Source organism: Propithecus coquereli, unplaced genomic scaffold (genome assembly GCF_000956105.1).
Source record: "Propithecus coquereli isolate 6110/MARCELLA unplaced genomic scaffold, Pcoq_1.0 Scaffold161, whole genome shotgun sequence".
Lineage (NCBI taxonomy): Eukaryota > Metazoa > Chordata > Mammalia > Primates > Indriidae > Propithecus > Propithecus coquereli.
Genome location: NW_012140636.1, coordinates 988,486 through 1,012,557, shown reverse-complemented (window position 1 = coordinate 1,012,557; position 24,072 = coordinate 988,486). Strand labels below are relative to the sequence as shown.

Genomic DNA, 24,072 nt, shown 5'->3' with positions numbered 1-24,072 from the left:
CCGTAGAGAGCATGGCTCCCCTCACCTGGTGTCCGCGCAGCCGAGATCCACTGCTGGTCACCGAGAGTCCCAAGCTGGTTGCAGCCCCAGCCGGTTTGCCTGACGGCCGGCTGATCTTCAGAGGGGAATGCGGGATTCCACGTTTACACCGTGGTGTTTCAGCCCACCCCTCTCCACCGTGGAGACAGCCCAGGGCCTGAGCCCGCCATCTAGCGTGTTCCCCGTCCTGCTCCGCTTGGTTTCAGCTGCACGTTTCAATCAACCTCCTCCCTCGATTCCTTCCTCTAAGTCAGACTGTCCTTCTGGCCCCGTGCCACCGGGGGACACTGTGATCGAATAGGTCCGGGTGGGCACTGGGATGCTCTACTCTAACGAGCCGCCTAGATTGTTCTGACTGCAGTCAAGTGTCGTTACCGCTGATAAAAGCCGCTGATACATTGAGCAGGGCAAGGACAGAGCGCAGTGCCATGGCACGAGAAATTTCCTTTGGGGTTGACACTCATTCACTTATGTGTGCCCTTGCTTGTCATCGGCCAGGCAGCTTCCGATGCATCTTCTTGTCATTGTGTCAGACTGTCTTTCTGCATCTTGTCTTTGTAGATACACTGTGTCCTCACTCGTCTCTGATTAACCAGCCTGGGGACTTTCTTACTGGACCCATGCTGGGTCCCGAGCACGTCATTGTCTTTTCCAGGCACTCGGGGACCCTTATCAGTAGAGCAGGGACTAAGGCCTGGTTCACCACTCCTCTCTTCCAGACACACTTTCCTCACTTGGCTTCCGAGATACCACACGCCCTAGTTTTCCCACCTCCCAGGCCGGGCCTTTTCACATGCCTTAGTAGGTCCGCCCCACCTCCCTGACCTCTGCATTTTAAAGTGCCCAAGACTCAGTCCTGAAACCTCTCCTCTGTCTTCGCTCATCTCGAGAGATCTCTCTAGGCCTGGGGCTTTCCACGCTATCACTGATGACTTCCAAATGAATACCTTGGATCCCGACCTCCTCTGAATTGCAGACCCATGTAGCCATGGCGACCCAGCGTCTACATTGAAATGAAGCTTGACACATCAGAACAGCGCTGCTGCTTGCAGTGGGGGCAGCTGCACTTCCGCTCGGTCAGGCCCTTTCCTTTCTTCTCGTACCACATTGAGTCCATCAGCAAACACTGTCAGCTCTGTGGCAGGGTCCAGAATGACCCCACACTGCCTCTTCTGTGCTGCCTTCCTCTTTTCTCCTGGACACACTCTGGGAGCGAGGTCAGTCCCACCAGAACAGCTCTCGCCTGCTCCGGCCTGCCTCTGACCCTGGAGCGGACAGATGGCCCTTCTCTCTCTGGGCGTCCAGGGCAGGAGCAGGCCACAGCCCACAGGCCCCTTCGCAGACCGGCAGGCCGCGACGGCTGTGCCCCTCGACTGCAGAGAACCACCTGGGAGCCCCCCGGAGTCCCCTTGAAATTCCTCACAAGGTTTGGGGTAGGAAGGAAGCTGCCCCACCTCATCCCCAACCCCGAGGAGTGGTGTCACAGCAGCCACTGTCTCCGGAGAAGCCGTTGCCTCCCTCAGTCCTCTCTGACCACCTTCTCCATGCTGGGTTTCGCCGAGGCGTGCAAGGGAAAGCAGCTCTCGCCAGCGACAGCGGTGGCGATGCAGAGGGAAGGTCTCGTTTCCTGCTCACTTTGCTTTTCCGATAGTGGTCCATGAAATCAGATGCAAGAGTATTCCAACATCATATTAGGTATTTTTCTTAAAATTTTAGGAACAAATATACAGTGTTACATTGGAAGTAGGAATCCTCTTGCCCACAGCTACCCATTATTTTCAAGCACGATGTAGTGAGTGGTTAGAACACCCCTCGGGACCAGGTGGCCTGCACTCAGATCCTGCCCTGCCACGTCCTTACCTGCGTGGCCCTGGCAAGTTACTGCATCTGTGTCTGGTTCCCAACATGGGGAAGAGTGCCCACCCGGTTGGCTCATCGTGAGGATGAAATAATCCGCGTAGCCCCGGCCCGCGTGGCCCATGTTCAGCTGAGTAGCTCTCACGGAGCTGCTTTTGTTCAGGCTTCTGGCGGGTGTCGCCTGGGTCGCCGCAGAGCCTGCCAGCTGCTTCCGTGGCACCCACTGCTGTGTGCGTGGGCTCTCTGAATGCAGAAATGGCCTGGCCTCTCCTCTGCTCACAGTGCCTTCAGATACAAATGCTGCCTCGGCCCACCAACCTCTTTCTTAATCCCAGAACTTGTCACAACACATAGATGCTTTGCTGGGCCAGCTCCTGTTACTTTGTCTCTGTGCTCACCAGTGTGACCTTCTGTCCCTCTCTGTGCCCCCACAGCACCCGCTGCTAGTACCTCTGCCCCGCGCACTCTGTCCTTCCCTGACTCCTCTAGACTCAGCCCCTCGAGGGTGTCACTGTATCTTTTGCTTAACACACCCATGACTAACAACACCTGCCACCTCACAGGTGATCCCCAGGGAAGTATTAAATATCTTCTCAGTGAATGACAAGTTGTGCATCTCTGAGGTCCCAGGATAGATGATCACCTTCACCTGCCAGTAGGCTACACTTTGCTTTCCGTCCACTTTAGCGTCAGGGCACTGTGATCAGAACTCGTCTCTGCTCGGGCTGCTGTAACGAAATACCATAGACTGGGTGGCTTTAACAGCAAACGTTTGTTTCTCACTGCTCTGGAGGCCAGGAAGTCCTGAATCAAGGTGCTGGCAGATTCGGTTCCTGGTGAGGACTCTCTTCTTGGTTTGCAGGGAGCCATCTTTTTGCTGCGTGCTCATATGGCAGAGCAAGAGCTGATGGGCTTTGGTCTCTTCCTTTTCTTATATAGACACTGACCCCATCGTGGGGGTCCCACCCTCCTCATCCAAACCTAATTGTCTCCCAAAGGCCGCATCTTCAAACACCATGACACTGGGGGCCGGGGCTTGAATTACATGCATATTTGGGGGAGACATAAACATTCAGTCCGTAACAGGGCTTCTATTCAGTGTTTCAGTTCAAACTTTATACCTGGCCTGGAATGTTTCTAGGTGTGTGTCTCCTGTCCTCTGAATATGCAGATGAAAACATCTGGGGAATGGCTAGGAACCTGGGGATATCGGAAGGGGGGCGCTTTCGCGCATGGCTGTTTGCGTGTTGGTGGCAGCCGCTGCCGTCCGCCTGCGAGCGGATGGCACTCGGCACAGCTGCTCTCTCCTACGGCTGCGTGATTGCGGGATATCATGGGGACCTGGAGATGACTACTCCTCCTCTCCTCAAAGGCAGGTCATGGCCACATTTTATCTGCAAAAAAGAATCACTTGAGTCTCACTGATAACCCTTTTTGACAAGAAAAAATGGGCAGGAACCACGTACCTTTGAAGCAGGTCGTCCTCCTTTGTACCCGCATCTCTCTGCTCCCTCACATCTCCCTGGGCCGGTCAGGCCGCGACAAGCTCTCTTCTCATTCCTGGTCCTCTCTCCGGCCTCCGCGGCAGTTCCTTAGATACGTGGATGTTTTGACTTTTGCAGAGTGGCTGAGAGTCTTTGATGTGCTTTTCTAGGGGCGGGTTTCTCTGTGGCCCTGTGGTCCCTTCTTGGTCTTCCTGGGGACGCTGTTCAAAACCACGTTTCCACCTCTCTGGGACCACCCCTTTCTGAGTAGCTACGATTTCTTTGAAATGTCATATCTTGTCACTTTTTTTTTTGAGACAAAGTCTTGTTCTGTCCCCTAGGCTAGAGTGCCGTGGCGTCAGCCTAGCTCACAGCAACCTCAGACTCCTGGGCTCAAGCGATCCTCCTGCCTCAGCCTCCCGAGTAGCTGGGACTACAGGCATGCGCCACCATGCCCGGCTAATTTTTCTATTTTTTTTTAGAGACAGGGTCTCACTCTTGCTCAGGCTGATCTCAAGCTCCTGAGCTCAAGCGATCCTCCCACCTCAGCCTCCCAGAGTGCTGGGATTACAGGCGTGAGCCACCACACCTGGCCTGAAATGTCTTATCTTGTCCCCCTTTCTCAATAGGGAAATTCTTCTCTCCCTCTTAACTCTAGGAAAGTTGCTGTCAGTTCCACCCCAGGAGGTCCTGGTTTATGGAGGGGAGGGCATGTCAGGACCCAGTCTCTTAAATCTCAGAAAGGTCCATCTGGCCTGGTTTTGGGCACACACTTCATATGCCTGTCCCTCTGCTTCTCATCCAGCAGCTGGAAGGAATGTGCTAGTGTGTGCAAACGAGAAGAGTCCCAGACCTTGGGGGGTTATTCGTTCTATTTTTGTATTTCTTTTCTGCGTGGATTGAGAGAAGCAGCTAACGCTTGCCAGGTGGCACACACAGGCTGCTCTGCTGGTGGAGAATAAAAAAACCACAGACGGTCCTGAAATTTATTGGTTTGGAGCCCTTCTGGAGCTTTGTTTGCCTTTTTGTTTCTGCGCGTGCATAGAAACCTCTTTCAAGAAGAAATAGTTACTCGGAACGTCATCCTTTATTGCAGAGCCGTGGGGGAGAAGCTGCTTGAATTCCAGAGATAGCCGAATGAGCGAGGTGCCGGTGAGGGTTTGGAGATGGGGGAAGCTGGCCGACTTTCACAGGCTACCCGAGACACACTATGTGCATCCAGCCACTGAACAGCCAGGTCTCTGCGCGGGTGAAACAGGGTTCAGCAACTTGGCAGGACGTTCAGGAATAGTGACTCTGACAACCAGTGTGCCACTCAGCACCCCAGCGGCAGGGGTGTCCTCGCTCCTGGTTCCGCCATCGTGGCAACGCATTTGCCATGGTTACTGACTTCTCTTTGCTCCCCTCTCCACGGCACCCCTTTTGTGTGCTCTTAGCTGCTGCCCACCCGTGGCTTCTGCCTGCTGCTGGTGTTCACTTCCTCATGACGTCCGCCCTGCCGTTTCTCTGTGTGTCTTAGATTATTTCCAGTTCCCCAGGAAAGAAGATCTGATGAGCAAGTCAGTTGACGGTCACCTCCGTTAGGCGTGATCATCAGGTGTGGCCCCAGCTTTGCTTGGAGGGGCTCAGGTAGTGCAGATGCTCACAGCAAAATGGATTCTTGTCTGGTGCAGTTGGGTTGGACGCCCCTCCCAGGTGTTCCTGCAGCGTTGGGTGTCTTCCTCTTGTTCTACTATAGTAATGATGATCGTGATGGTCATACACTTTTGTTGAATTCTTATTATGTGTCGAGCACTTAACATCATGTCTGGATTCACTTGGATTATTTCCATTGCTACGGTTTGAATATTTAACCCTCCAAACCTCACGTTGAAATTTGATCCCCAGTGTTGGAGGTGGGGTCTCGTGGGAGGTGTTTGGGTCATGGGGGTGGAATCCCTCATGAGTGGCTTGGTGCCGTCCTCCTGGTAGTGAGTGAGTTCTTGCTCTGTTAGTTCCTACGAGAGTTCTCTCAAAAGCAAGTTGTTAAAAAGAACCTGGCACCTTCCCAGTCTCTCTCTCGGTTCCTTTCTCGCCATGTGATCTGCACACGCCAGCTCCCCTCCACCTTCCACCACAGCGACCTGAGGCCCTCACCGGAAGCGGATGCTGGTGCCACGCTTCTCGTACAGCTTGCAGAATCGTGAGCCAAGTGATTGTCTTCTTTGTAAGTTACCCAGCCTCAGGTGTTCCTTTATCGCAACACAAATGGACTAAGACATCTATCATCTTCATAATAACCTTATGATGTAGGGTACCATTTCACAGATGTGGAAATTGAGGCGCAGGCAGATGAGGTAACTTGCCTAAGATCACACAAGTAATAAGTAGTGGAACTGAGATTCGAGACAAGGTCATCTGTATTGCAGGGTCCTGTCTGTCTGTCTGTCTGCAGACCGGCCCTTGTCCAGGCCACCTGAATCTCTGTGTCTAAGATCCCAGGGGAAATTGGGGGTGAGCCATGTAGGCTTGAGTACTGTACAGGATGGTTTGTGCAGGACGAGGTTGGTCTGGAATGTTCTCTCTGCCCTACTCTAGAGCAGATTTGTCTAAGTGGCTGGAATATCAGAGTCTTCCTTGTACCATGATGGATGCATATGGATACAGTTTTGTTCTGGGCTCTCTGAACTTCTGTTACAATGATACTGCCTCTGACACGTACCATTACTGTGTCTTATTCCTTTTTAGACACGTAGTGGTCTCTTTGCTAAGCTCTGAGAGGTACTGCCTGGTACCTCGTGGATAGTGGAAATCTCCTATTTTCACTGCAAGATCATCTCTTAAAAGCTCCAAATTGACATGCCCAGAGCTAGTTGTCCAAAAACCAATTTGGGGAGTGCCCAATTTGTGAAATATATTTGTTTCTTTCAACTGTTTTAGTTGCCTGGTGTTCACTTGGTCTTGGTAGGAGCACGTTACGTTCTGGGCAGTTTGTTTTTGCCTCTTCTGCCTGCTGCAACAGCAGCTGTGGACTCCAGAGGCAGGAGAGGAAAAGACTGAGAGTCTAAGGAAAATACGGACAATGAGCTTATAGTCTGAACTTGAAGAATCTTACAAATCTGTTCATTTATATCAGGTCTTATTGATGTATTGATAAAATAGACGTATGGGAATTCCTCCTATACAGTGTTCTGAATCTGTACTCTTTTGGGTATGTTTTTCTCATCACCTGCAGTCTTGGCCTCTCGTTCTCTTTCCGTCTCTGCTACTGCTGTTCGGAGTCTCATTTTTACATCCACCAGAACGAATGGCTAAAGGAAATAAGTGCATGTGGCCATGTGGCCAATTGCTCGGCTTCTCACCCATTTATCCTCATTCCAGTTAGATTCAGCTTCATGGGGTGATCGTTTCTGACATCACCGCAAAGTCTGGTACCCTTGACATCTGTCACCCCTGGGCTTGGCCTGGATCCGGTAGGAGAAGGATAAGCACCTACCGTGGGTGACAGACGCCAGGCTCTGCGTGTGCACTTCTAGCATAAGCAGCGGTTCTGGGCACAGGAAAGAGTCGCCAAATGTCCTTTTGTATTGATTTTTCCCAGTAAGTTTGAGTTTTAAAAAGTTGGTATTTAAACTTAAGGGCCGAACATTCACGTTTACGTGGAGAATTGGTGCTTGAATCGTTTTGCTTATTATTTGTCAGTAACATAGACAAAGCACCTAAAAGCTGCATCCAGAACTGCTGGTTTCATTGATGATGATGAATGGGTAGTGTGTTTACAGGAACGAAGACTTTATTCTGGCTTAATTGTTACGTTCACGTGAAATATCAGCCACCTGGATAAAGTGACCATTTAAAATCCAGCACTGCCTCCTACCCCTGTCTGTTCCCCGTGCCCACAAGACATTTTTTCCTCCCAGCATAAAGTGTGAGCCTTCATTTTGGCCACACGTGTGTGTGTGTGTGTGTGTGTGTGTGTGTGTGTGTGTGTGTGTGTGTAGCTACATGTGCACATTCACGCGGTACTGAAGCTTAGTGTATTCCAAGCTGCCGTGTTGTGCAGGACTCCTGACATGCAAATGAAGACCCAAATAGAACCAGCGGGGGCAACCAGGGGACCCTGGAGTAACGCAGAACTGCAAGACAGGCTCAGAAGCTGCTGGAATTTACCCTGCTGTCGGAATTCTCCCTCCCCGCTCTTGTTCTTTGTTTCTTCCTGAGCGCCTGGCTTTCTGCCTCTCACTGCAGACTGACTCTGCCACGTGGAAAACACATGCCCTGCCTCGCGAGGCTCCAGGCCACCAGAGAGAGATACCTGTTGTGAATCCAGGTGGCCCAGGACGGGAACCTGGGCTTCTCAGCCCTCGCCGGGGCCAAGGGACCCTGTAAGAAGGCGGCAGCTCTGAGGGCCACTCCGCAGAACAGGGGAGCGGGAGCCCTCGCCAGGGGAGGAGGAGCTGTTCCCAGGAGACCAGGCGCCCGCTGGTGTTGTTCCCGCACATTCCTGAGGATTTACCGGGAATCCGAATGCCTGTTTAAATCACTTGGCAGACTTAACTGTAATCTTAGATTTTTTTTTTTTTTCTTCCAGCTTCTTGTCAACTACAGCGTTTAATTATAATCCCTCTTCGGCAGGCGCATACTAGTGCTTCTTACTCGTGTGTCAGGTTGAGCTAACAAAGTGAAAAAGGCCAGAGAGGGACCGCGTGTTTATGACAGCAGGAGGCCGAGCTGTCAGTGCCCGTCGTTTTTGTAATCCGGAATCACCGTTGCCGGGCACGCGCTCAGCCGCTCTGTAAGCTCTGCGTGTAGTCAAGAGCAGGGCGGCGCATGCACTTCGTGAATGTTTGGAAACTTTGCACACATAAAAGAGTAACTCTTTTTTCCCTCTCTGCCAAGGTGAGTCAGCCTAATCCCAAGGAGGGAAAACTGGTCTCTGGGCATCGACTTCACACTTTGTGTTTCAAAATTTGCGTTCATGACTATAGTTAATAATATAGTGTGTTCTCAAAAAATGCTGAGAGCGGATGTCAAGTGTTGTGACCACAAAAATGACCGTGGGAGGTAATGCACGTGTGAATTAGCTAGATCTAATCATTCCACAGTGCACACGTACTTCAAAACCTCATGCTGCACGTGCCAAATACATACAATTTAAGAAAATTTTAAAAGTTTTAAAAATTTTGCAGCAAGCATTCCACTTAAAAAAATAAATAAAATCTGTAAAATAGAAACATTTTTAAATGAAATGAATAAAAGGATGTGGGGTGGGAGAGGGGAAATTTGAGTTAGTTTTCAACCGAAAACTGCTTGGGTATGTTCCAAATCCATTAAAAATAAAGTTCTTGGTAGCCCGTCCTGCGCTTTGCAGAATATTCGTTGCCCATAGCTCTCAGTAGTGTCTGCGTCCAGCTCGTCTTTTCCGGAATTTAGGATTAGTTGAGTGGAATCTACAGTCCAGCTAAACCCCCAAATGAGTATTGTTTCCGTGGAAACGGTAGAAGTCCTCTCAATTAAAACTACCTCTGCAGGCTAGGGAGATTATGTATTAGCATGAGTTTGTCTGAGAATCCTCCAAATTAAACCCAGAGAGTACCAATGATCTCAAGTCTACTGACAGTGGGGTCATACTTTTCTGTCGTTGGGGGAGGGATTATGTTGATGTTTCAGGCACAGGTAGGTTGGTTTGCTTTGCTGCACTGCCCAGGTAATTGTCCCTGTTCTCTGGTAAGCTCCGTGCGTGCAACGGTGGATGCCGGGAGAGTGTTCGGGAACAATCTGATCTTTGCTCGGACTCGTCTGTGAGTCGCAAATAAAAAGCCCATTAAAAATGGTGGAGTTGTAGAGCAGCGTTAACATTGGAAGGAGCCTGAAGGTCATTAAGGCCCAATTTCCCATCCAGTTGGGGGAGCCTTCCTAGAGCGCTGTTGACAAAGGTCCACAGCGTCAGCTCCCGTGAGCGGACGCCCTTATTTCCCCGGGCAGCGGGCTCTGATTCATCGTGGGGACCTGGCAGTGGTAGAAATGCCTCTTTAGGACGGAGCTGACATCGTTGTCGTTGTCTGTCAGTCCCGCCTCTGCTGCCTCCTCTTTCTGGTGGCAAGGAAGCCGGGTCTCCTTCTTCTCCCATGATTAAATTAACTTTAAACTTTTAAGAGTGGTACCATGTATCGCCAAAGTCCTCTCTCCCCCTGGCTGAGCAGGTCGGAACGTGAGGACCTCAAGTGTTGATGTCTGTGGCTAACGGCATTCTGGGGGCGCAGGTGGCTTCCTTCCAACACTGGGCTGTACCACTGTCGCTTAGATCTTGTCGGACTTCTCTGGCAAGTTCTCAGCATCACGTGTACAGGTGCAGAGAATTGCTTTCAGTACTTCCGTGTTTGCCTTCAACCTTCCCCCCCTGGAATTGAGTATTCACAGTGCAGAGTTTGGAAGCCTAAGAAACAAAAAACTGGATCAAAGCGTTGGTCTATGCGGTCTTGGGAAGGGTGTGGTTGCCTTCTGTGATGTCACCTCGGAAGTAGTGACTACACCCTCCTAACTGCTTTGGTAACCTTTCAGCCTTTTGTCTGTGACTTTATTTAAACCTTTGACCTTTTTTTTAATTAGGTTTAAGCTTTACATTTTTAAGAGTCCTTTAACAATGTCTCATATGTATTCTGTTATTAATATCCTATTATTGTTAAGTTGGCACCCCCCGCAAAAGAGAACAAACAGAAAAACCTAACAAAATACTCTTCTCCAAATGCTCCCACAGCCTTAAAATAGACTAAAACTTCAAACTCCTAAACTCAAATGTTGATTAGTGCCAACTGGGAAGTACTAGGAAGCGGGTACGTGGCCCCACTTGGAGGGGGAGGATACTAAAATAGACATTCTGTTCTAGTTGCAAAAAATCAATAGTTGGGTCACCTTCAGCCAGTCACCAAACTGCTCTGATTTGTCCTCAAGTATAAAATCAGATGAATCCTTCCTGTTCTTCCAGGTGGTTGAGAGTACTTTGAAAACAAACTAATATTAAGACTTTATAGCAAACTATACCATGATACTCTGGGAGTATTTTTGATGGGAGAGTTCAGAACAAACGTACTAAGATAAGAAAATAAAATATTGGTGATACTGGGTTTTAGGCTCACATATGTCCACAGTTTCAAAGTAATCTCATCATTTCTGACCTAGGTTCTGGGCGGTATTTGATGTGGTGTCATACTTAAGGGAGAGAGGATTTCAGTAAACAAGTGGCATTGTTTGTGGAGAAGTGAAATTCCTCTGAGTTCCTGTGGTCATCTTAGGGCAGAAGAATAAGAGCTGAAAGCGAGGGAGTAAGCTTTGATTTATAAATCCTTTCAATCCCAGCTCTTTGAAGAAGGTGGTAGGAAGTACCCTGGCAACTAGGTTAGAACAGCCGGCAGCGCAAACCACGGACGTGGGCTTTTAGGGTCTGAGCCTGACAGTCTCCCGTGAAACTCAGGAGTGAATCCTGAGGTGAGATTTGTCTTTGGAAAACTTGCAGGTGCCTGTGGCGGGACCAGCTGCTGTGTCAGTTTCAGCTTCTGGCTCAACCCCTGTGACCCGAGAAATGCCAGGGGCTTTGACTTGGGCAGTTGTCTGACATCTGCAGGTCCTGGGGGCTTGAAGTTACCACACCCCCTTGCCGGGCGTCAGGGCGTGTGTTTTTCTTACACACCCATTTTCTACTCAAGACCGCTTATATCTGGGGACACAGAAAACAAAGGTGACATCTGGGTCTTCTCCATACAAAGTCTGATGACATTTCCTTGGGGTCATTTTTTGTTCTGTATAATTTTCCCCAAAATGTGAACACACTTAGATCTTGGAAAGAAAACAGTTTTTTTTCCTTTTCGTGTGTGTGTGTGTGTGTGTGTGTGTGTGTGTGTGTGTGTTGTGTCGTGTCGTGTCATGTCTCAAGTATTGATCATGCCTGATAATCAGGTGACCTCAGGAGTTTTGTCTCTGGGAGGGAGGAAGAGGCAAGCGCAGTAACCTTAGTGTTGGAAAACTGACCCCACCGCCTGGTGCCTTGTGTTCTCTTCTACTCCCAGGGAGTTCTGTCCAACATTTCTTCCATCACCGATCTCGGCGGCTTTGACCCAGTTTGGCTCTTCCTGGTGGTGGGAGGAGTGATGTTCATCTTGGGATTCGCAGGGTGCATCGGAGCGCTCCGGGAAAACACTTTCCTTCTCAAGTTTGTAAGTATCCCGCTCTCTGCTCTCAGCTGAGAGCCGACTCTTGTCTTCCGTTAGGAGGACGCCGTGTCTACAGGCAAGGCGGTGAGCTCTGCCAAAGGCACTGGCAAAACGGGGCCAGGTCATGATTTTCTTTTAGCAGAGCTCTCTAGAGCCCACCCTCAGCCCCCGCTGTGCCTCCTTAATAAAGTACGCCCGCCCCTGCCATCCATGGAGGTTTTGGGCGTGAATGTCACAAATTTGCATTGCAATCCCTAAAATGCCTTTAGGATTAAGGTAGGTGTATATATTTTTCTTTTTTTAAGTGATTTCCACCCTCCCTCTTGTACACACCCAGTAAGTAGAGAACTGTGTAGGTACACTGGTTTAGAGCAACCAGGCATAAGCACAGTGACCACGGCCTTTCCAGATTAAATCCGTTGAACAGTAGGTTTTGGCAAATAGGGAGCAGCAGTAAAAGGTAAATCTCCTTTGTACTTGGCCAGCACAAAGTTCTCCTTTGTATGGCGAGCATGATGTTTAGATCTTCTACAGGGTATTTGGTGAGGTCACTGTTGGCGTGAATGTTTGTAGAAGGGGAATTTCACCAGGAGGTGTACGGTATGAAAAGCAAAGGTAGAGAATGAAAAGCGAAAGTCTTTGCTTTGGAGATTCCTTCAAAGGAGAGCCGAGTGGTCTGTGCTCACACGCGTCTTCAATGCAGCGTGGGCCAGCCGGTGTGCCGCCTGCGGGGAGCTCGCAGCGGTGGCGTCTGCGTCGCAGCCCTGTGTGCGAGGGTCCCCTCCCCTCGCGAGAGCAGGGACAGGATCCCAAGGACCCACCTTCCTACGGCGAGGGAAGGCGGTGGGGATCTCTAGAGGACGGTGTTGGTACCTGTGATCTCATCTGCTGCTAGAATCACTCCCAGCCTCTGCCGACGCACCATCCAGGGGCGTTTCCGTGCAAGACGGGGGATGCATCTAGAACTCGTCCAGCAGCCCTGCAGCGCGGGATCGTCCTGCGGCATCTCTCCTGGGGAGAGGACTCCCCGTTTCTCCCTCAGGGCAGCCCCCTTTCGAATCTGGGCAGCTCTGGCCCAGAGAAGGGTCTGGAGGCTGATTAACCTGGACGTTCACGTGGCTCATGCTAACGGGGAGAACCCTGGGGCCGTGGTCCTCTGTGGGGTTTAGCGAGCAGGTGGCTCTCTGCTTTGCACACGTGGGACTGCAGTGGCCGTGGCCGCTTTCCCGAGACTCCGCCTGCCCCATCCGCCGGGTCCCTCCCTTCTACACACCCACAGCCAAACGCCTCCTTCTCCACCTAGCGAGGGACCTGTGGAGACCCCAGGAGAGCTCTGTCCCCGATGGCGACCTGTCAGTTTGCCAGCCTTGTTGGCATGCGGCATGTCGGCCCCCTTCACGTGGCCTTCCTGCAGCCTGACGGGGCCCGGCTCACACTCACCAGCTGCCACATTTTATCTGTTCCAGCCTTCATGCATCAAAATGCGGGACCACCTTTAATATGATTTACCTGAATATAATTTCATTTATAATGGTAGTCCCTTTCATACAGGTGAGTTATTTTTGTAGTAGATGCTGAGTTAAGAGAACAGGCAGAAATATACACACTTGTCTAAATGGGGCACCTCAATTTATGAAGTCCCATGTTGGAAATGAAGAGAATTCTTTTCCTGAGCTTTTTTAAGTCTTAGAGGATATTTAAAACAGCCTCTCACTCCATTTAGTACAAAAGTAAAAATTGGCCTGGAGTAATCTTTGAACAGGAGGTATGAATTAAGCATTAATAAATGTCAACATGGTTCCAAATAGCCTCGCGGCCCTGATGCCGTGGACTGGGAGCATTGCTGAGGCAAACGCAAGGGCTGGCCTGCTAGGGATACACGCCGAGCTTCCTGGCGGCCCGAGGCTCAAGGATGAAGCCTGTGAGTCAGTCTCCGCACCTTCGCAAATAGGGGAAATTAGCTCAACGGGGCCTGGGCCTTGGAGGTTTCTGCCAGATATTTTATGTGAATTGAATTTGGACTCAATTTTTGATACGTATATTATGTAACATGATGAGAACATTTACCAGGGGAGCCAGACAATGAACTTAACCTAACTTTATGGAGGTGCGAACTAAAACCTAATTAAAATCTTTGCACGACTTCTGTCTTGGTGTTTGCTGTGTACACTTATGTGCGCTGGCTATAATTTTGTCATTTCTATAGTCTGGTAACTCATACTTACATGTTTAGGATGGTACCTAATAAAGGGCATGGAGTTAAACTGCAGGGTAGACATTGAACAAAAGTGTCACGCCTGTGATCCCAGCACTTTGGGAGGCTGAGGCAGGAGGATCGCTTGAGCCTGGCAGTTTAAGACCAGCCGGAGCAACATAGCGAGACCCCATCTCTACAAAAAATTACAAAGTGAGTTGAGCACGGCGGTGCACACCTGTAGTCCCGGCTACTTGGGAGGCTGAAGCAGGAGCATCACTTGAGCCAAGGAACTCAAGGCTACGGTGAGCTACGATCACGCCACTGCACTCAAGCCTGGGTGAGAGAGAGAAGGACCCTGTCTCTTAAATTAAAAAAAAAAAAAAGTGGTCCGATTTTTTTTTTTCTGTCTGTTTTTCTAGGTTAAGGAAAGCTTAAATTGAAACTATAGACACCACTGGTGATAATGAAGAACTGTTTAAACTCTATTTCTAGGGAACTCATCAAGGACAGATAACCAGGACCCCTATGGAAACCTGAAGGGCTGAGCTGTAGGGTCTAGAATTGGCACCTAAACCTGGGGGTCCAAGACTTTGCCAGGCACTTGCTTTCTCCTTCCTCCCTCCTCCCATGCCCCCTTGCAGAGGCACCAGACAGACACTGCCAGATGCGCTGACACCTCATGTGTGCAGGCCCCGCCCACTGCCCCCGCCTGCCGTCCCCAGTCCCATAGGACTGTGAGGGCTCCGAAGGCCGGGGAATGGTCCTACGCAGCCTTGCTCCCACACAGCCCACCTGCCACCGGGCCTGGCCCATTGTGCAGCAGTCATAGATGTTTGCTGAATGAATAAACGTTTCTTGTCTTTTTTTCTTTTAATGAGTAACTCCGTCCTTTCCTTTGCACCCCTCACCCAACACGTTTCCCTCCCGCTGGCTGCTCAGCGTTGCTTGCTGCATGTGGCAACCGCAGACTGCTCGAGCCGCCTCTGCTGCTCCCTGTTCTGCAGCCTCCGGGACCTCTGCCCCACAGGCGTGGCCCCAGTGTCACCCAGTCTGCCCTTGTCACCAGGAGAGTTTGCCCGCAGTGTACACGTCCTTGCCAGCCCATTTCTCATAATCTGTTTTCGCGGAAAAGTTTGCAAAGGGTGAGAAGGTGGGGTGGCAGGCGGTGGAAAGAACCGTGGGTGTGCACGGGAGGCTGGTATGACTAAGAGGAGACTTCGAGGCCCTGGGTGGAAGGAGATTCACACTGCCTCCTGCTCCCGAGCCCTCCTTTGTAAACGCTCATTGTCTACGTTAGGCAGAAGGCCCCCCTTGGCCAAATTTTGATCTTACTTTAAATGGGTGCAGCTAGCATTCCCAAGAAAGCCCTCCACCCAGGGGTTGCATTTTGTTTCTGAGATGGGACATTATTTTCATGTCAGAGCCACCCCCACTTCCTCTTGGACCTTGTCGTCTAAGATGAACGCATCTGTGATTTTACCCCGTACAGCAGGTGCAAAGGAAGGTCGAAACGGTGTCAGAATCCATAAAAGGAATATGGCGCATACAGCATCAAGGCCACAGTAACAAGTGACAAGCCATCGTAAAACACTGCAATGAGCTATCTTTCGAGTTACAATAGAAAAGCTCACCGGAGGTAGGGGCAGGTCATTGCTGAAGCGTCTGGCAGCACATTAATCACGAGAAATTCATTAGGCCTCAATGTGGGTCTAATGAGAAATTCCTATTATCCATGTTTGCATATGGGCTTTGTTGGTTAATTACCAAATAGAACACCAGAGACCCTAAAATGTGATTATGAAATGATTTTTAATTTTTAAAAGGCCTTTCTTGGAGTGTAATATCCTATTAATGAATCTTAAGAAACTGAAGATTATCTGCTTTGGAGATGTGTTAACGACCCGATGTAATTGCGAACCTTTTTAGAGAGGAACCGTTTAACGACGTATGATCAAAATGGCCCTGATAACTGTTCTCTGTGTCTGTGTCTCTTGTCTTAGTTTTCTGTGTTCCTGGGGATTATTTTCTTCCTGGAGCTCACTGCTGGAGTTCTGGCATTTGTTTTCAAAGACTGGATCAAAGACCAGCTGTATTTCTTTATAAACAACAACATCAGAGCATACAGGGATGACATTGATTTGCAAAACCTCATAGACTTCACCCAGGAATATGTAAGTTGAAATTTGGTTTGTTTTCAAGTGGAAAGTCTTCTTGCAACAATGATGCCAAGTGAATGCTCCTCCTGGCTTCTGCGTCTGCCAGCCGGAAACTACTTGCCTTTTCTACATGGGTTTTTGTTTGTTTGTTTATTATTTTCTGATTTACTCCATGACTTACAGGATTTGTACCCTACACGGAAATGTCCTACTTTCACTCATTTCAATTTCTATTAAGTTAGAGAAACAAAGAAAAAAAACCTCCTGAGCAAGAAAAGGTTGTAATTGCAGCTGTAACCTTTTAACATGTGAAGAAAGGACATTGTTTTGCTCCAGGTGTAAATTTTGTATTTTAATTAACTTTTGATTTGTATATATTCATCTGAAATTTTATTTGGTTATGAAATATGGATTCCATATCTTTGCCCCCTTTTCTGTTAATCTGTGATACTTCACAGCTTATAATAATATACTGATCAATAGAATATTTGTCTGCAAAGTTCCAACAATATGGCTGTCCAGATATTGTTACAGCACATGCAGCTCAAACCAAAAGTTTAGAAACTCCTCAGCCCTAGTGGCTTCTATGCTCTGGAGTCCCGGCCATGCCCTCGGGTCCCCGAGCCTGAGTGTGTGACGGCTTCTGCGGTGCAGGCAAAGCGGCAGGTGTCCTGTTTCACTCAGAATGCAAAATGGTCGCAACAGGGGGCCAGAAGCCGCAGGTCTAGTGCCGAAATCTGATCAGCTGAGGCACCCGGGGCTCGCAGGACCTCGATCGGTTTGCCTAATAGTGAAATGGAAGCACCACTAGCTTGTGACGCTCCACCGAGGTGTGCGTGGCTTTATGTTCGGTTTAAGGTGTTCGTGTCCTACAAACTGGCAGGTCTCTGTGTGCCTGGCCTGGGTGGGTGGGCCGAGCATAACTGCACAGTGGTCCCCGGCGTGAATGTATATGGCAGGGCTGGAGGGCAGGCATAAGCCCAGTGGGCCGGTGGCCTCCCTTGGGTTGGACAGTTTTCCCGAACCAGCCGGGGTCCCCTGTGATAACGGGAGGCCGTGGCCATGGCAGAACTCATCGGGAAGGTGGCCGCCCCGTCACTGGGCGCTCAGCACTGCGCTGGCGCACGTGGGTTCAGTGGCAGCAGCAAGGGTCCAGGAGCGAGCTGTCCCTCAGGTGTGACACGAAGTCCTGTTTCATCTCCGCAGCCGACGTCACTGTGTTGTGAGGTCACAGCAGACGCGGGCTCAGCCCTTCCCAGGCGCGACTCCTGGCTAGTTTGCGTGACAGGTTGGCCGAGCGCTGTAGGCAGACCCGAGATGCACAGCCCGAACCCGGGACGAACCCGCTGAGTTCGAAGAGCATGCGTCTACGCGTTCCCTTGGGAGGCCGCCTGCTGTATACGGCAATGCTGCTGCTCCATGGGATTTTGTTTTTCTATCGTAGAGTTTAGTGTTTTGAAGTAACTCTAGGTGCCGAAAGCCTTAAGGTGGTCTAGGCTTGAACTGCATTTACGCAGGAGAAGTGGAGCTCGTGCGGCCCCGGGCAGGGCAGAAGGGGCTTGGGGGCGGCCCTTGGCTCAGGCCACTTGCACCCCACTGAATTTTCCAGCTCGTTTTATTATGTTTTAACTGGATGACTGACTTTTTAAAGTTCAAAATGTGAACACATGGTTTTTGTTTTGAAAAAAACTCCAGAGTAGAAACAAATACAGTGAAAAGCCAGCCCCTAAAACTTTTGGGGGTCACGTTCTGGGGACGGCTTTACAAAAGTGGGTCCCTGTGTCAGAGCTTTGCAGATTGGACACTTACCTATGTCAGTTAGACCTCAACAAAACTGATTTTTTTTTAAAACCATTAAAATGTAGAGGCCAAAACTTCAAAACAGTAAGCCTTTGGAGAGCCTGCCCACAACTCCAGTTGCCTCCTTCGGACACTGCCACTGTTGTTAGTATCTTGTTTATCCTTCTAGAATGTTCTTGTTCGTCCTTCTAGAAGGTGCCCAAGCCACACAGATTTTGTTCTGACTGAGCCCGGCTGGGCAGCTGCTCAGCCCCTCCTTTCCCTGGCGCCACGGGTTCCGTCAGCCGTTCAAACCCCATGCCAACCTGCCCTCACAAGCCCTCAGCCTTGGTGACCTTGGAGGCTTTTGCAGGGGCCATTTAGGTTCAGTCTGGCTTAAAAATAATACCCGCGACAGCAGAGCAGGTTAGAGCCGGCAGAAGCGGGGCGTCGTCGCGAGTGTAGGCGCCTGGTCGCCTGCAGGCGGAGGTGTTCTAACTCTCTCCTGTTTGCTCTAGTGGCAGTGCTGTGGGGCTTTTGGAGCTGATGATTGGAACCTAAATATTTACTTCAATTGCACAGATTCCAATGCAAGTCGAGAGCGATGCGGCGTGCCCTTCTCCTGCTGCACTAAAGACCCCGCGGTAAGTGCGTGCCGGCCACCGGGGCCGCTCTGCGCGTCACCCCGAGCCCACGCGTGGGACAGCAGAGATACTTGTTTTCTTGAACCTCTCCTTAGCCGGTTACTCCTAAGTGTAGCTCCCGTAGGGGCAGAGTGCTCAGATGTCCCGGCAGGAGCTCTGATCGCTGACGTTAATTTAGCAGGACGTGCTGGTTCCTCGTCTAAGCCTTTACGCACGTTGGCTTCTTTACGTGCAGAAAATTCCTCCCAGCAGACAGTGCCATTATCCTCCCTCCCCAGGTGAAGAACCAAGGCATGCGGGGTGGGGTGTCGGGCACCTTCCCAAGCTCAAACTGCCAGCAGCTGGTGGAGCTGAGCCCCAGACCCAGGCGGACAGCCCGAGTCCCCTGCTAGTCCTTTTTCATATGACAAGCTCCTGGGAGAGCTCTCGCAGTGGGTGGGTTGGTGACCCTTTTCTTCCTGGTGTAGTTCTAGGGGAAATACTAGGAGTAGCCGCAGAGTTTGCGACAAGGTGGGCTAGACAGCTGCCCAGACGCTCGGGTGTCTCAGTGACTGTAGTAACTGAGGTTTGTGTTTTATTTAACATAAAGGGAAAATACAAAATCTATTTATAAGCCGCTCCTTTTTACCGAAGGTTTGATTATAATTTAGGTCCAGTCCTGTGTCTGGTATATAAAATGACTTAAATGCAACTCTCTAGTGTCAGAACGACAAACGTGAGAGGTGACTCCCACACACGTCCCCGTGTGCTCCTAGCTGTGGCTGTTCCGGGACTCTGTTCTCTGGCCCTACGGCCCCAGATGTCCCCCGCAGACCCCCACTGCCCCCGTAAGCAGAGCTGTGTGGGTGCTCTGAGTTCACTGCAGCTCTTGAAAAGGGGCTGTGGTCTTGGGGTGGAAAGGGCTGTCCCCCAGGGCCACCTGGGCTGTTTCTCGTGATCCGAAGGAGGAAGCTGACAATCACTGCGGACTCTCAGCAGTGAGGAGAAAGGAAAGCCCACCTTTCCCGCGGCTCCTTCCCCTCTTTCTTCTGAGGAGGCCAAGTGGCAGCACAGCGGCCCCGCTCAGAGCACGAGGTCCCCATCCAGGCAGCCTTGCGCTGGTGGCAGATGCCACACAACGCGCTCCTTGTCGCCAGTTCCTGCCCTTCCGGAGAATTCTGAAGATTCTCAGAACTCCCTAGGCCTCCCCTTGCAACTGCAGATCCTCTGGGTAGAGGCAGCTCACTCCTTGAACTGTAAACTAATAGAATCTGCCCCACACCTTGCAGAGAGGGAAAATAAACTAACCCCAAATAGCGGAACCCGTGTTTCCCATGAGGCCCCGCGAGACGTCAGGCTGTCCGTGGGATGCGTGGCCAGGCCATTGTTTCGCTTAATGATAAAAGTCATTCATTCTCATTGAAAAACCATTTGAATAATACAGAAATATATATATTAGAAAGTAAAAGTCCCCCCAAAAAAGCATAAATGAGGACAGTCACTGTGGCCTTTACCTGTGGTTTTTATCTGTGTCTCCAGTCCCCTAAGCCCCATAACCTGCCTGAGGTTGGCAACATCTTGAACCTCCAGCCTCCTGCACGGGGAACTTACTGGCCCCTGACAGTCCCTGAGCCGCAGTGTTCCTCGTTTGTGAGACAGGGCGTGCCTGAATGCCTGCTTTCAAAGATCATAGCAATAGTGACACGGAGTGACATATATAAAGTGTTTAACGCGGTGCCCAGTCTGTGTGCCCAGATACACAGTTTATCACACTCCCAGGGCCCTTCTGCCCATGCCTCGGTGGCCTTTCTGTCTAGCAAGAGTGACTTCCACTGTTCCCTTTTCTTTTTCCACCAGGAAGATGTCATCAACACACAGTGCGGCTATGATGCCAGGCAGAAACCAGTAAGTGGGCTCTCCCCTTGTCACCGAGCACGCAGGGTGTCTGGAGGAGCCGTCGCGTGCGCGGTGCCGTGCCTGTGACACTGTCCTTTGTCTTCCCTTGCGAAGGAAGTCGACCAGCAGATCGTGATCTACACGAAAGGCTGTGTGCCCCAGTTCGAGAAGTGGCTGCAGGACAATTTAACCATCGTGGCTGGTATTTTCATAGGCATTGCCTTGCTGCAGGTGAGACAAGAGTCCTGCTTGGATGTCACAGGAGTCCCTGGGAGAGCCCTGGCCGGGACAGGAGTTTTGCTTAATCACGTTAATGTCATCGTTTTTGAGACACATTGGAGGGCTGAGGAGCAGACCTAAACTAGTTGGTTTGTCTTTTATTAAAGCTCTGATTTTAGATACTACTATCTTGAAATCTTTTAGGAAACTTTTTTTTCTTTTCAAGATGGAAAAATTGATTAGGTCACCAGGTGCCTGCGGGCATTCCATCATTTCCATGGGCTCAGTAGTGCCGCGTGTGACGCCTGGGGAAGTAGTTTCAGTGGTAAGGTTAAGGTTTGGGGGAGTTTCACAGAGATATTATGCCCCTTTCTGTCTTTGGACCACCTTGCCGAAGGGCTAGTGAAGGAGGGGACACCCACTTTTCTTCCTTAGCAGGCGCAAGAGCCAGACTCTTCATGTTGTTGGTGTGATACTTTCCTAACAGCGCACAGTGGACAGAAAGCAAAGAAGACCTAAATAAATATAAACACATCCTGTTCACAGATTGCAAGATTTAATATTACTAAGGTGGCCGTGCTCCTCAAATTGATCTACACATTCAGTGCAGTCCCTGTTAAAATTCCAGCCACCTGTCTAGCAAAAACAGACAAGCCGATCCTCTAATTCATATGGAAATGCAAGGGACTCACAAGAGCCAAAGCAAACTTGAAAAAGTTGGAAAATTCATACTTTTCAGTTAAAAACTTACTATAAAGCTACAGTAATCAAGATAGTGCATACTCAAGGTTAGCCATATAGATGAGTGGAAAAATTGAAAGTCCAGAAATAGACCCATACAGCTGATTTTTGACAAGGGAACCAAAACTGTTCAGTGAGGAAAGAACAGTCTCTTCAACAGATGGTTCTGGGAAAACTGGATTTGTATACGCAAAAGAGTGAAGTTAGACCCCTCCCTCACACCGTATATAAAAATTAACTCAGAATAGATCAGAGACCTAAATAAAAGAGGTAATGCTATAAAACTCTAGAAGAAAACAAACATGTCAATCTTGGTGACTTTGGATTAGGCAGTGTTTGCTTAGACATGATACCCAAAGCACAACAACCAAACAAAACATAAGTAAATTGGACTTCCTCAAAATTTAAAACTCTGTGCTGAAAAGATACCATAAAGAAAGTGGAAAGAAATATTTCCACCCATTCCACAAAATGGGTGGAAATATTTGCAAATCATTGTCTGATGAGGATCTAATATCTAGAGTATATAAGGAACTTTTACAACTCAACGTTAAAAAGACAAACCCAAATTTAAAAATGGGCAACGGATCTGAATAGACATTTCTCCAAAGAAGATAAAAATGGCTAATAAGCACACGAAAAGATGCCAACATCATCAGTCATTAAAATAATGCAAATCAAAACCACAGTGAGGTATCACTTCACACCCCCTAGGATGGCTATAATAAAAAAGACAACATAAAGTGTTGGCAGGATGTGGAGAAGGTGGAACCCTCTGCTGTTGCTGGAGGGAAGGAAATTGGTGCAGCCTCTTTAGAAGACAACTTGGCAGTTTCTCAGAGAGTTAAACATAGATTTACCATGTGAGCCAGAATTCTGCTGGGTCATATGGGTAGGAATGTACCCAAAAGAATTAAAAACATGTTCACTCAAAACCGTCTACACAAATGTTCGTCACAGCATCATTCATAATTGCCAAAAAGTGCAAAAAATGCAAATGTTCATCAGCTGAGGAATGGATAAACAAACTGATATATCCATATGATGGAATATTACTCAGTCATCAAAAGAAATGTCTGGAATAGGCAAATCCATAGAAACGGAAAGTAGAATAGTGGTTTCCAAGACGGTAGGGATGGGGGAATGGGAATGACCGCCCCTGGCTACAGGGTTTCTTTCTGGGGTGAGGAAAATGTTCTGTAATTAGATAGCGGTGGTGGTTGCCTGGCTTTGTGAATATACTAAAAGCCACTGAATTATACACATGAAAAGGATTCATTTTGCCATAGAGGCATTCTAGCTCAGAGTTAAAAAATCAGAGGTAAAGAAAATGGGACACAGTGGCCAGGGAGAATCCTAATGGAGTTATGAGTGTCACCGCTTAACTCACTTTTACTTCCTTTCTCAGATTTTTGGGATATGCCTGGCCCAGAATTTGGTCAGTGACATTGAAGCTGTCAGGGCTAGCTGGTAGACGCTGTCACAGCTGCTGCAAGACACTGGACACGCCCAGCCTTCGCCACCCTCCCACGTGCCCAGCTGACAGCCGAGCTGTGCAGACCCCATCACCGAGGCATCCTGCAATCTCACCTAACGGAGCTGCCAAGAACTTGGTTTCTGGGGGGGTAAAACTGGGAAATGCTGCTCACTGACAGAATTTTTTTTTTAAAAAAAAAATAACCAGTATGAAAGTCGTTGCGCCATGAATCTCTACTGTAGCCATGAATTTACGGATGGTTGGATGCTTACCAAAAATGAAAGGAAGGGAGGGTGGGGGACTCGGATGTACTTGAATTTGTGGAAAATCCAGTGCTGTCCTCTACTGCAGTAAGTGAATGGTTGGAAGAGGCAGTCTCGCTCCTCGTCACACCTCGGAGGGACTGCGTCTGCTCCCCGGCTGGAAGAAATGGTCTCTCCTGAGACTCACCCCTCGCCTGGGGGGCGGTGGTTTGTTGGCATCTCTCCGTGAACATTTCAAGAAACTCTTGCAACTGTCATCTGAAGAGGAAAACAGCTTGTCTTTGGGTTTGGATTTTGTGATCGTATTTAACAGGTGACTTTGGTGGGCACACTTGGTCTATCCCGGAGCTTCTCCTTGTAAGAGAAGTCGTGTATTCCTTGTGCGCTGAGCAAGGGCGTCAGAAGACTTCGTGATGCTGTATTTCAGCAGGACTGATTTTTTTCTAAGTAGGCCTGAGCTTTATTTATCAATGAAATCCAAGGAGAAAATGAGGTTAATGAAGAGGTATTAGTCAAATACCCCCTTATCCCCACCCCACCAAATTAGCTGTTGGATTTTTGGAAACTCTGGAATAACTCTGGCTCATTTTGTTTTGCTTGTTTTTTTTTTTTTTTTCCTTCCAAAGGCAAAAGCTATGATACAGTTCCTCTTAAAGTTTAAAATGTTTTCTTCCTCAGCTCGAATATTAATTTTTGGTGTAATCGTAACCTGCATGACCTGTGAATCTGAATCCACTGTCTCCCTTTCCTGCCGTCTTTCCAGCCAACATTTAGACGTGTTATGTGGTCGGCATTTATTTCCTAGGTTCACGGCCCTGGGAGGCTGCGGCGTGTCCGCCCCACCTGGCGGGGAAGAGACCAGCTGTGCATGGCAAACGGTGCCACGGACTCAACAGTCTCTTCCAGTGTCCATCGTAGTGGCCTCTTCTGCGCCCACCCCCTTCTGTGTCTTTGAATGGGATTAAACCCGATTCCAAACAATGTCGACACAATCACAAAGCTTCTAATGCATTTTCTTCTTCTTCTTCTTGTTCTTCCAGTTTTAGTTTGCTTTTCTTAGAAAACAGTGCGTGGCCAGTGCTCCTTCTGTTCTCTTACCGCAGACCAACCATCAGGTGGTATCAAAGCACAAATACTTTCCGGAGGGGAGCGCAC

The 24,072-nt window shown here is 49.4% G+C and overlaps 1 protein-coding gene across 1 annotated transcript in view; it reads left to right on the top strand.

Annotated features, from left to right (window-relative positions):
- Window positions 1–22,729, top strand: part of TSPAN5 (tetraspanin 5) — a 156,348-nt gene extending 133,619 nt beyond the window's left edge. The window contains exons 3-8 of the mRNA XM_012641082.1: window positions 11,423–11,569; window positions 15,764–15,934; window positions 18,217–18,342; window positions 20,179–20,226; window positions 20,332–20,448; window positions 22,586–22,729. Of these exons, the coding sequence (XP_012496536.1) occupies window positions 11,423–11,569; window positions 15,764–15,934; window positions 18,217–18,342; window positions 20,179–20,226; window positions 20,332–20,448; window positions 22,586–22,651 (675 nt within the window). The 3' untranslated portion in view covers window positions 22,652–22,729. The remainder of the gene's footprint in view (window positions 1–11,422; window positions 11,570–15,763; window positions 15,935–18,216; window positions 18,343–20,178; window positions 20,227–20,331; window positions 20,449–22,585) is intronic.
- The last annotated feature ends 1,343 nt before the right edge of the window (window positions 22,730–24,072 follow it).